Raw genomic sequence first — 16,694 nt, 5'->3', positions numbered from 1 at the left:
CGGAGATACCACTACAACAAATTTTTTTTTGTTTTTTTGTTTGGCTAAATAGTGCTGTATATAAGTAAAGATTCACTCAGGACAAAAAAAGAAAACCGCCATAAACTGGCTAAACTTTGAGCACACAGATATGAGCTCCACAGAGATACCACTATGACAAATGTTTTTTTTTTTGGTTAAATAGTGCTGTATTTAAGTACAGTTTCACCCAGGACAAAAAAATAAAATCACCGTAAACTGGCCAAACTTTGAGCATGCACAGATATGAGCTGGCACAGAGATACCACTATGACAAATGTGTGTATTTTTTTTCTTTTTTGGGGGGGCTAAAATACTGCTGTATAGAAGTACAGTGACACCCAAAACCAAAAAAGAAAACTGCCGTAAATTGGCCAAACTTTGAGCACACACAGATATGAGCTAATACGGAGATACCACATCAAAAAATGTGTGACCTGTATTCCAATTACACCTGGGGCTAGCTATATAAGGCCAATATATCCTACAGGTAGCAGCAGCACCAGAACACAGGAAGGGAATGGACCCTCTTGATGTTTGCAATTATCTATATACATACATACAGTGCCTGCAGGCCTTGCACTGATGTGTATAGAGTGACATACACTACCCTGCCTACCTAACACTAGAACCTACAGTATATACTCCGGAGTTAGTCCTTAGAAGGACTGTTGGTTTAGCTGGATTTGAGTAGTTTAGGATGGTAGACCCCAGACTAACTAATAAATCACTAATTCTGACTATATCGGAAGCAGCTCTCCCTACACTATCTCAATCCGGAGCTGAATGCGCCGAGCTTATACCTCTGATGATGCTGTGTGGCCAGCTAATCACTGCACGACCACAACAAAGATGGCTGTGGTGTTTCATTGCCTGGCAGACAATCCCTGCATCATGATTGGGTCTGTAAAGTCCGCCAAAAAAGCTGAGTGGAGACCTGAGTTCCCACCGAGTATTCCCGGGAAACGCTCGGTGCTCGCTGAGTACACCGGGTAAGGTGATACTCGGGCGAGTAACAAGTGAACAAGTAGTGATGAGCACGTTCGCGCATCACTAGCCCTCAGCTGGGACTAATGTGCCTGACAGGTGCTTCTCTTTTCCTTTCATTTCTCCCTCCTCACCAGATTGTTATGAAATCCCCTTCCTCCAGGTAGCTTCCTGGCTCTAGCTGCTGTGTGAAACCTGATACTGGCACAGTTGGATTGCAGAGCTTCAGGAAGGCAGATATACCTGTGCTGGCTTCTCAGGCTCATTGTTCCCAAACACGTCACACTTTATACGGTTGGTATTTTATGTTTTTAGCCATCACAATTGTTTATTTAGCTTGTTTTATGAATGGATAGTGCAAAGTGTGTGGATATTTCATAGAAATAAGGCAGATTACAAAAGTGTGCGTCTCAGGCACATTGTTCCCTAACACATATTCTTTCTCTTGTTTCAGATTATCTGCTGAAATGGAGAGGAAAATGTATAATTTATCAGAACCCCTTTGTGTTGAGGAAGTGAGAAACATGCTGTTAGATGATGATGATGCAGATCCCACACTGAATGAGGATTTAGGAGAAGAAAGTGAGATTGATTCTCATGATGAGGTGGAAGTATGTGAAATTGCTTCTGCAACAGGGCAAGATGGTGACAGTGATGAGGATGAAGAAGATGTAGAATCATATTATATGGGAAAAGATAAAAAATCAAATGGAACAAGAAGCTACCCATGAAAAAACGTAGGGAACCTCAAAACATTATCACTCACCTTCCTGCAGTTATAGGAACAGCACGTAATGCAAAAACTGCAGCGGAATAATGGAATAGTGTTTTCCCAGATGACATTCTGGACTCTATTGTCACATACACAAACCAATATATAGACATTGTAAAGGACAAGTGTGGCGCCCCTGAGACTCAGTCGCCACAGAGGTACTGCACCTTCTCCTAAGGTGTAGTGCCCCACCGCCTAAGTTGGGAGCTCCTTTCCGCACTCCAACACCTGCATCCCACACACAGATTAGTTCAGCAGAGCCACATTGCAGCTTTAGGCTTAGGGTGTAGCAGAGCACCTTTCGTGGAATCTTGCTTCGTAACACGAGATGTGCTGGGAGGTGGGTGGAGTTGAGATTCATATAAAAGAAAGGGAAGGTTTAGAATTGCAGATCAGTCTGGGGTGAGTCCCAGAGGAGGAAGAAGGGCAGTCAGTCAGGAGAGTCTGAGAACGGGTCCAAGGAGAGAAGGAGTGCTGCAGCTGCCTCAGTGATCTGAGCCAGCTGGCACGGGAAAGAGACAAGAAGGAGAAAGACGTAGAACTGCAACCTAAGCTTCCATAAGAGAGAGAAGGAACAGAGCGGAACGAAGGAGTAGTAGAACAGAGAGGAGTTGTGGGTTGGAAGAGGAACCCTGCCTATAGGTTCTCAGCGCAAGGTCGGGGCCCGGTCCCCGAGGTTGTATGGACACTTATGGTTCTGCAGCAGACACCGGTTGAGTAGTTGGCTGTAAATGCACTACTCCCATCTAAGACTTGGGACACAACAGCAACACGGATAGAGAGCCGGGATCCAGGAGGTCCCTGATCAGGCTACAGCTGTCTGTCATACAAGTAGAGTTGTTAGGAACATCTGACAGGAGGAACTTCAGAGAACCACGGGACTGGAGCTCTTCACACTAAAAGGCGCAATAGAGGAGTCGTTCAGGAAAGGCACATGTTGGCGGAGTGTTGGAGAGGAGAACCCTGACTTGCCCGGGAGGTTGATTGAGTCTCTACCCCGGAGGACACGGCACGGAGGCGGGCACCAGAGGGTTCCACGAACTGTGAGTAAATCTTTGAAACTGCAAGCCCTGGTGTCCTCCATTCATTCGCCGCTAACACCTTCAGCACCGCTACATCTGGGTATCAACATCCACCCCATTCTGTGCCTCTACTAATCCATTGCACCTACACTGCCCTGGGACTACACCATCTCTTCTGCACCACACCACCAGTCCCAGCGGATCTGCAAGCAGCGTTGGCTTACCATCTTACTTGCCAAACACCACGGGTGGCGTCACAAACTATTCATATAAACTATATTACAACCATCACCGCCATTGATATTGGGCGCCCAGGGCCACGGACCGGGTCACCGCTGCTGTGACACGCACATCCCCCTGACACCGGCCCGGTACCGAGTACCCTGCTACCCTGGGTGAGCCTGGGAGGGCGACCCAATTGTTCATCTGCAACAGAATCATGAAGGCCACAGATGATTCTCGCCTTCAAGTTCAGCTCAAAAGATTCCGCCCAGAAGATGATAGTGAAAATCCACCACCTGCACCACCTCCCAAAAGAAGGAGATGCACCACCTGCACCACGGAAAGCGGAAACAGAAGGCTTTCTAATTATGAATGTCACAAATGTTATAATGCAATCTGCCTGACACATGCAAAATTGATGTGTAATTCTTGCTCTTTGCTCTGCAAATGTGTTTTTTCTGGGGAAACTTCAGGATCTAATTCTGAATGAATATGTGTGTAATATTACTTTAGGTACCTTAAAATTAAGTTTGTTTCCCTCAATTTTCTTTATAGAGTTATTTGTCAGCATCAAACTGGGGGCTATTTGGCGGGCGTTTTGAAATGTTTGCGTTTCAGAGTTGTTACTTTTATGTTAAGTAAATGGTCTTTTTTTGCACCTGATTATGTGTAGTCTCTTTTATTACATTCCTATGAAGGTCACTGATCACTTTTAGAGCACTGAAATTGCAAAAATTAGATATGATAAGTATTTTTCTAGCCTGCACCTGACAGGCACATTATTCCCTAACTCGTTGTTAAGATATTGTTCCTGACGGAGGGCTAGTTATGATTCATCCTCCTGCTAAATGTTGGCTTGCTTTTTTTCTTGTTCTGTGTGATGTTTTCCTTTTTAAATTATATGTTTTAGACATTGTTCAATAAATTTCAAATTTTATTTAATAAATTGGAGGATTTTTTTTTTTTGTTCTTCTTGATTTTATGGTCCTCCGTGGTGATATTTTGGGGTATTTTTGTGTTATATGTAATAGGCAGTAGCAGCAGCAGACAGTAATGGAAGGAACCCTCTTGATGTATGCAATGAAGTATGTCACATACAATGCCTGCCTGCTACTGATATAGAATCATAGAATCGTAGAGTTGGAGGGGACCTCCTGGGCCATCTGGTCCAACCCCCTGCTCAAAGCAGGATTCGCTAAATCATCCCAGTCAGATGTCTGTCCAGCCTCTGTTTGAAGACTTCCATTGAAGGAGAACTCACCACTTCTCGTGGCAGCCTGTTCCACTCATTGATCACTCTAACTGTCAAAAAGTTTTTTCTAATATCTAATCTGTGTCTCTTCCCATTCAGTTTCATCCCATTGCTTCTAGTCTTTCCTTGTGCAAATGAGAATAAAGTTGATCCTTCTACAATGTGACAGCCCTTTAGATATTTGTAGACAGCTATTAAGTCTCCTCTCAGTCTTCTCTTTTGCAAACTAAACATTCCCAAATCCTGCAACCTTTCCTCATAAGACAGGGTTTGCAGACCGGTCACCATTCTGGTCGCTCTTTTCTGAACTTGCTCCAGTTTGTTGATGTCTTTTTTAAAATGTGGTGCCCAAAACTGGACACAATATTCCAGATGAGGTCTGACCAAAGAGGAGTAGAGGGAAATAATGACTTCACGTGATCTAGACTGTATGCTTCTGTTAATACATCCTAGAATTGCATTTGCCTTTTTTGCTGCTGCATCACACTGTTGACTCATATTCAGTCTGTGATCTATTAGTATACCCAAGTCTTTTTCACATGTGCTGTCACTTAGCCCTATATATCTATATACCCACATATAGTGCGTGCATGCCTTGCACTGATATGTATATACGCACATACACTCCCTGCCTACCTAGCACTGCAATCTATATACCCAGTAATTAATCCTTAGAAGGACTGTTGGTTTAGCTGGATACTGGATTCAACAATGGTATACCCGCACTAACTAGTAAAAGCACAAATCTGACCCTATCTCGGCAGCAGCTCTTCCTACACTAGTTGATTCTGAAGCATACTGTGGCGAGCATGGCGGCGCCAGGTCTCTTATACAACTGATGACGCTGTGCGGCCAATCACTGTAATTCCACAGCCAAGATGACGCGGCATTACAGTGCGTGGCAGACAATCCCTGCATGTTGACTAGCACTCTAAACAGCGCCAAAATGCAGGGGGCGCACCAGAACTCCTGCCGAGCAAACCCAGAAATGCTCGATGCTCGCCAAGTACCATGAGCACAGCGGGCGAGTAACGAGCATTACCGAGCATGTTCGTTCATCACTAAGTGTCTGCATTTGTCTTTACAAACTCACAATATGTCCTTTTTGCGGATTTAGCATTACTGTGAATCACTGACCTGATATTTAGTTGTTACCCACAGTTTTTTAGAACTGTTTCACATCTCTGTTGCATAAAGTCAACCAACTTCTGGCCCCTGTCACCTGTTATTCCAGTCTAGGATGCTTGGACTACATCCCACAATTTTTTTGACATTTGCTTGCTTTGCCTCAGAAATTTTATATGTCACCCCACAAGTTTTCTATCGGATTATGGTCCGGGGATTGGGATGGCCACTCCATAACCTCAATTTTGTTGGTCTGGAACCAAGATTTTGCTCATTTACTGGTGTGTTTAGGGTCGTTGTCTTGTTAAAACACCCATTTCAAGGGCATATCCTCTTCAGCGTAAGGCAACATGATCTCTTCAAATATTTTAATATGTGAAAACTGGTCCATGATCCTTGGTATGCGGTAAATAGGTCCAGCACCATATTAAGAGAAGCATGCCCATATCATGATGCTTGCACCACCACCATGCTTCACTGTCTTCGGAGTGCCCTGTGGCTTGAATGCAGAGTTTGAGGGTCGTCTGTGGCCCTTGGACCCAAAAAGAACAGTTTTACTTTCATCAGTCCATAAAATGTTTCTTCATTTCCCTTTACTCCAGTTGATGTGCTCTTTGGCAAATTGTATCCTCTTCAGTACCTCTTTTTTTAACAGTGGGATTTTGCGGGGACTTCTTGCTAAGAGATTAGCTTCACACAGGTGTCTTCTAACTGTCACAGTCCTCATAGGTAGCTTGAAACTGTCTTTGATCTTCCTGGAGCTGATCATTGGCTGAGCCTTTGCCATTCTGGCTATTCTTCCACCCATTAGAATGGTCGTCTTCCATTTTCTTCCATGTCTCTCTAGTTTGGCTTTCCATTTTATAGCACTGAAGATTATTTTAGCTGAACAGCCTATTATTGTCTGCACTTCTTTATAAGTTTTACCTTTTCCAATCAATATATTAATCAAAGTACTCTGTTCTTCTAAACAATATCACAAACCACCCATATTTCTTAGGCTTTCAAGGAGAAATGCATGTACATGTCCTGGCTTCACCCTTAATTAAGTGCCACCGGATTCACACCTGTTTCTTCACAGAATGACTGACCTCACTAATTGAACTCCACACTGCTATTATTTTGAACACACCCCCTTTAAATTAATTATTCTAATACGCAGACTCAAAAACATGCAGATCGTGAATACTGAGGACCGTATACACTTGAGTATAAGCCAAGTTTTTCAGCACATTTTTTTGTGCTGAAAACGCTCCCCTTGGTTTATTTTACTCAAGTCATTTTCCCAGAAGACGGTGGGGGAGGGATGAGCGGTGAAGCAGCGGGTTACAGGAGGCAGGAGCTGGCAGCTGCAGCTAAAGGGGGTTTTACACATAGCGATATCGCTAGCAATATCGCTAAAACGTCACTGATTTTGTGACGCTATAGCGATATCGCTATGTGTGATACTTACCTCCGACCGGCTCCCCCGCTGTCTGTCGCTGATCGCGCGAGATCGGGCGGCTCCATTTCTCATCATCAGCTTCCTGCTGTGTGAGACGAGCGACGCGTGGAGGCAGGTGGGAGGACATCTGGATCGCTGTGTGTGAAAGGTGAGTATCGTGCGCTGCGTCGCTGCTGCATCACTGTGGTAGAATTCAAGGTATCAATAAAGATACCTTGAATTCTACCACAGCAGCGCAGTCTCTTATTGCACTACCAGCCTTCTCTTTGTACCAAGTCCTTGGACCTTGTGCAGACAGCTGCAGCTGTTTTATGCGATTATAGGTGTTGTGACTCTCACAACCCTATCAGGTGAGCCTAACACTTGCTGTGCACTCATCTACTTTCCATACAGACCTACGCATTGGAAGCGCCCTGTCTCCCCCTTTTCTTTTCGCTGCTGCATCACTGTGCGATCTTCCTGTGTGGAAGCTCACTAGCGATCATTTAGCGATGCACCAGCGATCCTGACCGGGTCGTATCTCTGGTTGGATCGCTGGTGCATCGCTAAATGTAAAAGGGCCTTTAGTCCTGTGCCCGCTGCTAAAGATAAATTAATATTCACTGCACTGGCAGTGAATATTCATTTCTCTAATAGTGCGCACAGTGTCAGCCACAGCCGCTGGCTTCCAGCCGCTGCCGTGCGATCACGGGTGCATGCTACTTAAGAGTTATGAATATTCATCTCGCTCCTCTCCCATAGGCAGATAGGCCTGGTGGAAAATCCGGATTATCTGAAATCGGGAGCAAAGGGCCCTGGGGGTCGATCAAGCATAAACTTTTTTTTAATGGGATCTCAAAGCCAGAACAGTGGTGTAGGCACTATATGACATGAGGCCTGGAGAGGGAACAGTTAAATGAGCACACCATGGGAGAGTAGTAAGAGCTTTAGGACAAATGGACTGAGCTAGTCTGACCCATAATTTCCCCTCCAAATGATGGATGAAGCCCAGGACTTTAGTGTGTGCTGCTGCCATGTAATACCTTCTACAATCCGGAAGGTTAAGGCCCCCCTTTTGTTTGTGTCTGATCAGGACTTCTCCACGAATACATGGACGCCCACTTGTCCAAATAAATCTGCAAAAGCTACAACGCTGCCTTTTCCAAAAATTGGAGGGAATTGCAACGAGGACGGTCAAAAAGACGTATAATAGTTTAGGTAGGACGTTCATTAGGGTTAGTATATTTATTCTGCCGAATCAGGAAAAATCTTTCACTGTCCAAGAATTAAGATCTCTATGGAGTTGTTCAATAAAGAGCCCAAAAATTAAGATCAAATAGACAGGAGAGGTCTTTATGAAAACAAATTCCTAAGTATTTAATGCCCTGTGAGGGCCAGGCAAAGGGAAAGTTGGACAGGATGGTATCCTGTGAGGATTTGGGGATTGAAACACTGAGTACCTTTGACTTAGCGGCATTGATTTTAAAGTTTGACCATGTGCCAAAGTGATCTATTTCAGCCATAACAGTGTTAGGCGTCGGGTTCCTGCCTCTGCACAGGAGCAATCCCGAGCCTTGCTTTCTACGGTCTCCCATTCCTCTCTGGCTGCAGAGGAGCCTGCTCAGCAAAGACATCATTCCCAGCATCTTGCTCAGTCTACTACTGTTGGCTTGGTTACTGCTGCTAATCAGGGTTCAGCTATAGTAACCTGCAATAGCCAGGAGCGAGTAGCTCTTGGGACTAAGTCCTTCTTTCGGCCCACTGAGCATGCCCGTGGGAAGTCCTCTCATTGGAGGTCTGAGGTCACATGCTCAGGTCCTATTGCTGCTCCCATTGGACCACTAGGAAGGTCCCGGAAGGACGCTGCTATAAAAGAGTTGCATGGCCGCACGGCCATACGCTAGTATAGAGACTTATTGCTGAAGCTGTGTGTATGATGATGGATGTGACAAGTAGACTTTGTAATGCAGTCACAGAGCTAAATATTTTATTTTTTTCCTTCAGCAATATTGATGGCCTGATTCTATATAGATGCAATAAACTGTGATTGACTAGCATTGACCATTGTATCCACACTAATCATAAACTCATCTCTCCTCTCCATCGCCCTATGAATTGAATTTGTATTATTTTCTTTTCCACACACTAATCTTCTTTGCTGCCTTGTTGTCACACACAATCTGTACATATTCTTCAGTATTTTGTGTGTCTCTCTCCCTATGTCTATGGCTAAGCTGTGAGCTGTGATGTCCACAAAGTGGCTGGTGCATTCCCTGCCTTTGGCTTTTGTACAGGTTATGATGCACCCTCAGACAGAAAAGGGCCCCTGTGCAGCAACTGTATATGGACCCTTTGCTGCTCAGTAGCTCCTCATAAAGCACAATCCCTCCTGCTTTAGAAGTGGAAATGAGCCCCCTTACCTCTTGGCCCCCTGTGCGGCTTCACACATTGTCCCAGTGATATGTCCACGCCAGGTCCTTCCATAGGGACATGAACTTTCTGATGTAGACTTAAAGAGAGTCTGCCACCCCAAATTTAACTATTTAGACCTTAAAGTAGGGAATTCAGCCCTTATAATAGTATACTTTGTATTAGTTGTGTAAAAGAGAGGTCTCTGGGCCACCCTTGGCATGGCCTAGAGCTACAGTGACATTGTGTGTGTTCTCACTTCGCTGTCCGCTGCTTTGTGATCCTGTGTGCAGTGAGTGGACACTGCACACTGGAGGGAAAGCTGAGAATGCATCTGCATGCCCTGATACTGTGCTCTCGGCCCGTGCAGGGTCAGTATGTGCAACACTGGAGATATCAATCAGGCAGCGCTCCAATGTGAGCATTGTCCCTCACCATATGTACATTACGTACAGTGGGTGACAGACTGCCTTTAAGTACCGTATTTTTCGAACCATAAGATGCACTTTTTTCCCAAAAATTTTTTGGGGAAAGTGGGGGGTGCGTCTTATGGTCGCAATATACTTACTTGTGACCATGGCTGGTGGCTGGGGCGGGTGCCGCGGGGCTCTGTGGTGCGGTGGTGGCAGCGGGCTGTGCTCTGGTGCAGGGGTAGCGGCTCTCTGTGCTCCGCGGGGGGCTCTGCCGGCATTTCCTCGAAGCCCGGAGGTCCCCGCACATCCGTTGCTGGCTGCTGCCATGTTGGGCCTCCGGGCTTCGAGGAAATGCCGGCGGAGCCGCCAACCCTGCACAGGAGCACAGCCCACCGCCACCCCCACACCACAGAGCCCACCTGCCCCAGCCCAGCCCTGCTTCCCCAGCCCAGTCCAGCTGCCCCAGTCCAGTCCAGCTGCCCCAGCACAGCCCAGCCCAGCTGCCCCAGCACAGCCCAGCCCAGCTGCCCCAGCATAGCCCAACCCAGCTGCCCCAGCACAACCCAGCTGCCCCAGCACAACCAACCTGCCCCAGCACAGCCCACCTGCCCCAGCACAGAGCTGCCGCCACCGCACCAGCCTGGACCACTGAATGACCCCTGTGACCACTCCTCCACATGTGCCGGATCCCTTCCCAGGTAAGCTGAATTCAGACTGTAAGACGGACCCCCATTTGATACATTATTATTTTTTTCCCTATTTTCCTTCTGAAAATTTGGGGTGCGTCTTATGGTCCGGTGCGTCTTATAGTCCGAAAAATACGGTAATTGACATAAATCTAAATATACCTATATATTATATAAAAATAAACAGATACATTTTTAAAGATTTGCACTTTTTTCTGGCATGGGGTTGGCTATTGGTAATATACAATTTTGTACAGGTCATGCATATGTGGCGCCCCTGAGGCTCAGTCGCCACAGAGGTACTGCACCTTCTCCTGAGGTGCGGTGCCCCACCATCCAGGTAAGTTGGAGGCTCCTGACCATGCTCCAACATCTGCATCCCACACAACAGAGTGGTTCAGCAAAGCCACATTGCGGCTCCCTGCTTGGAGTGTAGCAGAGCACCGTTGGTGGCTCCCTGCTTGGAACACTAAACGTGCTGGGAGGCGGGTGGAGCTGAGAATACATAAAAGAGCCGGAAGGTTTAGAATTACAGGTCAGTCTGAGAGAGGAAGCCACTCAGAGAGGAGTGAGGAAAGAAGATCCCTGGAAGAGGGATGGAGGAAGGAAGTGCTGCAGCAGACCTGAGTGACCCGGGTCTGCTGGCACGGGAAAGGAAAGAAGGAGAAAGACATTGAACTGAAACCTGATCTTCCATAGAGAGAGATTAGTACGGAACAAAGGAGTAAAAGGGAACAGAAAGGACGTGGGTTAAGAGAGAACCCTGCCTAGAAGTTCTAAGCACAAGGTCGGGGCCCGGTCCCCGAGGTTGTATGGACACTAATGTTTCTGCAGCAAACACCGGTGGAGTAGTGTGCTGTAAATGCACTACTCCCATCTAAGACTTGGGGGCACAACAGCAACTTGGATAGAGAGTCGGGACTCAGGAGTAAGGAGTCCCCAAAGCAAGCTACAGCTGTCTGCCGTACAAGTAGAGTTCTTGGGAACATCTGTCAGGAGGCACTCCAGTGTAACTCAGTACTAGGAGTACTTCACACTTAAAGGCGCTATAGAGGAGACGTTCAGAAAGGCACACGTTGGCGGATTGTTGGAAGGGAGCATTCCATCTTGCCTGGAGGTTGAGCGAGTCCATGACCCGGAGGACACGGCACAGAGGCAGGCACCTGTGTGTACTACAGACTGAGTAAAGCTTTGGAACTACAAGCCCTGGTGTCCTCCATTCATTCTTGCGCCAACACACCCGGCACCGCTACATCTGGGTACCGGCTTATACACCAATTGTGCCTCTCCTCTACCCCCCTACATCTACACTGCCCTGCGGCTACAGCTTCACCTGTGGGGAGCTTCACCATCTTGGCTGCAACACACCACCAGCCCCAGAGGATCTGCAAGCAGCGTCGGCTTAACACCTCACTTTCCGAACACCACAGGTGGCGTCACGAACTATTAATTTAACTACATTCCACCACCATTCAGCTTCCCCTATTAATTGGGCGTCCAGGGCCACAGACCGGGTCCCCGCTGCTGTGACACATCCCGCTGACACCGGCCCGATACCGAGTACCCCACGGCCCTGGGAGGGTGACCCACATACACTTTAATGAAGAGTATAATGATGGCGATTAAACATCTCCTCATCCTATAGATTTCTTATCACTTAGATTATTTAATTGCTTTCTACAGGAAAAATATGTCTTTATCTATGCGTAGAGAAGACATCAGATTAGGCTTCTACTTGTTATAGTCTTTCAGTTAGCCATTAAAGATATCAACCACTGATGAAGTGCAAAATGTATTATTCGTGTCATTGGTGGAGAAAGACTCAAAGATCGAAGGCAAGCACGCATTTATCTTTCCTTATAGATAGATAATTAGATAAATAGATTAGGTAGCTAGATAGATAGATAAATTGATAGAGAAATAGATAGATAATAGATAGACACATAAAACATAGATACATAGATAAACAGATAGATGATAGATAGATAATAGATAGATACATAGATAGTAGTGTAGATAGATAATAGATAGATAAATGGATAGATAATTGATAGATGATAAATAATAATTGATAGTTGATAATAGAAAGATAATAGGTAATAGATAATAGGTAAATAGATAGATGATAGATAGAAAATAGAAAGATAGATAGATAATAGATAGATACATACATAAATAGATTGATAGATAATAGATAGATCGATAGATGATAGATAGATAAATAGATAAATAATAGAGAGATAGATTATAGATAATAGATAGATAGATAATGGATAGATAAATGGATAGCTATTTGATAGATGATAAATAATAGATAGATAATAGGTAATATATAATAGGTAGATAATAGATAGATGAAAGATAATAGATAGATAGATGATAGATAGATAGATAATATATAGATAGACAATAGATAGATAAATAGATAACAGATTGATAATAAATGGATAGATAATAGATAACAGATAGATAATAGATGGATAGATAGGTAATAGATAGATAAATGGATAGATAATTGATAGATGATAAATGATAGATAATAAGTAATCAATAATAGATAGATAGATAGAAAATAGGTAATAGATAATAGGTAGATAATAGATAGATGAAAGATAATAGACAATATATAGAAGGATAACAGATGGATAGATAGAGATGGATAGTTAGATAGATAGATAGATAGATAGATGATAGATAGATAGATAGATAGATAGATAGATAGATAGATATAGATAGGATGTAACCTGGATGCCCACACCCTAATAATTAATTTAGCTACAATAGACAAATTGATGGCAGGGTTATATTATATGATATCTGGGTTGCATTGTTTCCACACTCGTGTGCCTTCAGTGTGCACAGGGTTAGGGTTAGGGTTAGGGTTAGCGCATTACCTTTCTCCACACAGTAAGAGTTCACCTGTGCGGCGCTGAGTGCTCCCAGAAAGAGCAGAGAGGCAAGGAAGTGTCCCATCATGTCCACAAACCTGTCAAATATGAGCCACACATGAGCGAGGAGTCTGATTTTTAGGTCTTTCTTAAGATGTTCAAGTCAGTGAGATTAGAAGAAGTAAGACATGCAGGGTTGGTGACAGTTGGGAAAAGGTTAGTGGATCTCAGGGTTAGTATGAAGGAGCCGGGGCCACATGTTTAGAGAGTAGGATTACCAAGGGTTAGGGTTACAGAAGCGGTAGAGATAGTGTCTGTACCTTCATAGCTCATATAGTTTTTAGGAATCAAAGATAGTGTTAGTAAAGTTATCTCTTATACGGTTAGTATGGTTAGGGTTTGCAATAGCACGGCTCATAGGGTTAATAGGGTATACTTAGGGTTTGGAGGGTGAGTGCTTATAAGGTGCATACAGGTAATATTTGACTTCATGGAGTTGGAGTAACTAGGGTTAGGAATTTTCAGGCTAGTAGGGTTGGAGTTAGGGCTTATACGATGGGTAGCAGTGAAATAAATAAGGCTAGGGTTAGTAAATTGGGTTTATAAAATTAGCAGGGGTTAGATTAGCAAGATTAAGGTTATTAGGTATAGAATGTTTACAATAAGTAGGGGTAGGAGTAGTAATTGTAGGATTATTAGGAACAGGACTTACAAATAAAATAAATTAGGAAGTCATATGGTTAGTAACATTTGGGTTATTAAGGTTAAGAATTATAAAGTAAATTGGTGAAAGGTTTAATAAGGTTCAGATAGAGTTATAGCTTAACATTGGGATTTTAATATAAATGGTGAGCTAGTAAGATTAGGGGCTTTAATGCAAGTAGAGTTAGTATATTTTGGTTAGTGGGATAGGAATTATATGTTAGGGTTACATTTAATAGCATTAGGATTATTGGGTTAAGAATTGTAAGGAAAGTTGGGGTATCAGGGACTGTAATAGAAGTAGTGGGGGGTTAGAGCTGATGTAAGTGTCAATAGGGTACAGAGAAGTAAGGCTTCTGTGAAGAGAACCCACCTGCGTCCTGTCGGGGATCAGCTCTGATACTTGTCCATCTCTTCCCAATATTTATATCTTGTAGGCTGCACCCAGAATGTCCTCACTGTTTACTGTGCAGGTTTCTCACAGAGGCCACTGGAATCCTCCTCACTAATCCACATGCGGTAATGCTGCATTACAGCCATTGTGTAGCCACACAAATGAAATGACATGTTGTGTGATAAATTCTCCTTCTGTGCTGCCAAGTACAACAGATCTTCTTCCAGAATCATCTATTGAACCTGTTCTCACACTTACGACTTCTGACCTGACCTGTTATTAGCACAGGTGTAATAATGCAGCTACTGATAATAGCTCCTGTGACTGTCAGGAAAGGATCACCTACACTGTCTGCACAATTATTACACATTTCTGAATTTCTGATGATTAATTTTATTATTGGGCAATTATAGGGCTATCGGCCAATCCAAAAGATTAAGAAACCTGACTAAGTAAGAAATGAAAAGTTCTGGCCTCCAAGGCAGCTGCAGTTCTGGAATATGGCTGCACTGCAGGAAAACGGCTCTTGGTGGCTTCACATCCAATTCTTCTATCTTCGGCAGTTTTTTTGCAGCTCTTATTCTCTCATGTCTTTTGCCCCCCAGTGACTATTTGCAACAAATAGTTCTGTGATCACCCCAATATCTGACAATTTCAGGAATTGCATCCTCTGTGAGACTTTACAATTTTTCTCTTTTCAGAGTTGGTTAAATCTCACTTTGGCTCATTTTTCCTGAGGAGAACAAGCTATCTAATAATTCTGTACATCTTGAAAAAGACGTTGTATCCTTAGGGTCTCACCGCTCATTGCAGAAATACAGATCACGTGTATCAGGGGAGGAGTCCTGAGGAGCTAATTTGCATATTCCCAGTGCATTTCGGGATAAGTGAAGAGTCTCCGAGAGCTCAAAGAACACTGGATTTTGGCCGTTGCAGCTGAAATTGGTAAACCGTGTGCCGAACGTTGTAGTTTATCCCCACTTTCATAGTCGTTAACAATAAGAACATGGAAGAGGTCAGGAGCCATTAGTGAGCTGCATTTCTTGCTACATGTTCACAGACTTACCAGTGGAAAGGCCAAACTTCACCTGCCAGAAATGCAAGCTTGTGTCCCTGTTGGAGGAAAAGTTGCAAATCTCAAAGAGAGGTTAGCTACATTGAAGATCATTAAGGAAGGTGAAGAGTTCTTAGAGCAGAATTATCTCTTCATGGTACAGAAAGAGAAGAAATTTGAAGTGCACCTGAAGAAACAGAGTGTAACGTCCGTCTGTTGCGAGTCTGAGCTGCAAGTAAGACAGCACCCCGAGAAACCCCGAGACCCTTTACTCCCATACAGGGATCTGGAATTACAGCGGAGCCCAAGGGGTAGCTGCCTATGAGAGCAGCGGACCGGAGCAGGACGGTCGCTAGGAAGGGACTAATAAATGTAACCAAAAGCGTAGTCAGGAGTCAAAGTCAAAGCCGGGCGAGCAGCAGAGGCACAAAATCGGCAGGCTGTAGAAAGGTCAAAAAATCCAAGCTAAGGTCAGAGTCAAAATAGTAATTAAGCACTAGATCACTGGGGAAACCAAGAATAAATCTGGCAGCCTGCAGGACAGGCTCCAAAGTATTTGAAGGACATGGCTACCTCTCATAGGCACGCAGCTTGATGACCTAATCTGGACCACCCCCAGAACCAGGCCCGATGGCTATGCATGACTGGCACCAACCACTTCATCTCTGACAGAAGCGCGAAGCCAGCGCCCACCAGACGCCTGCGCAGGGACCCCTTTTCTGTCACCAACATCACCCACAGGAGAAACACGGCGATGACCAATGACAGAGGCATGCGTCAAAGGAGCAGGACCATATGAGGATATAGCTCTATCACCAGCTCCACCAGTCGAAGGAGTCCGGTGCCTCCCAGCTGCCGAGGCAGGAGCACCAGCCACCGAGTCCAACAGCGACATGACAATAGCCCTCCTATCACCGGCACCACCAGTCCAAGGAGTCCGGCACCTCCCAGCGGCAGAGGCAGGAGCACCAGCCACCGAGTCCAATGGCGACGTGACACAGAGGAATGGAAGCATGTGACCCAGAGAAGCAGGAGGATTGGAGGCAGTCAGCACCCTTACTGCTCAGGAACCAGTACCAGGCTCTTACGCAGGAGAACAATGAAGAAATAAATCAAGATAAGATTTTGCCCACAAAGAACAACCTTGTCCGTCCTCAGAGTCCTCCTGGATGGGGAATGAAAAATGTTGTGAAGAAGAAGCGGAGAGTTGTGGTCATGGGGGATTCCCTGTTGAGTAGTGTTGAGTGATACCATCCGATAGAGAAATATCGGATCGGATTGGATCGGCCCGATACCAAAAAAGTATTGGGTATCGCCGATTCCGATA

The 16,694-nt window shown here is 44.8% G+C and overlaps 1 protein-coding gene across 1 annotated transcript in view; it reads right to left on the bottom strand.

Annotated features, from left to right (window-relative positions):
- Window positions 1-14,308, bottom strand: part of LOC141060347 (fucolectin-1-like) — a 139,496-nt gene extending 125,188 nt beyond the window's left edge. Inside the window, exons 1-2 of the mRNA XM_073556556.1 lie at window positions 14,293-14,308; window positions 13,224-13,315 (exon numbers count right to left, since the gene is read on the bottom strand). Coding sequence (XP_073412657.1) covers window positions 13,224-13,305 — 82 coding nt within the window. The 5' untranslated portion in view covers window positions 13,306-13,315; window positions 14,293-14,308. The remainder of the gene's footprint in view (window positions 1-13,223; window positions 13,316-14,292) is intronic.
- Between the last annotated feature and the right edge of the window lie 2,386 nt (window positions 14,309-16,694).

Source organism: Dendrobates tinctorius, unplaced genomic scaffold (assembly GCF_039654945.1).
Source record: "Dendrobates tinctorius isolate UK_male_01 unplaced genomic scaffold, ASM3965494v1 ptg000235l, whole genome shotgun sequence".
Classification (NCBI taxonomy): Eukaryota; Metazoa; Chordata; class Amphibia; order Anura; family Dendrobatidae; genus Dendrobates; species Dendrobates tinctorius.
Note: the sequence above shows the minus strand (reverse complement) of the source record. Positions and strands in the feature narration are given on the sequence as shown.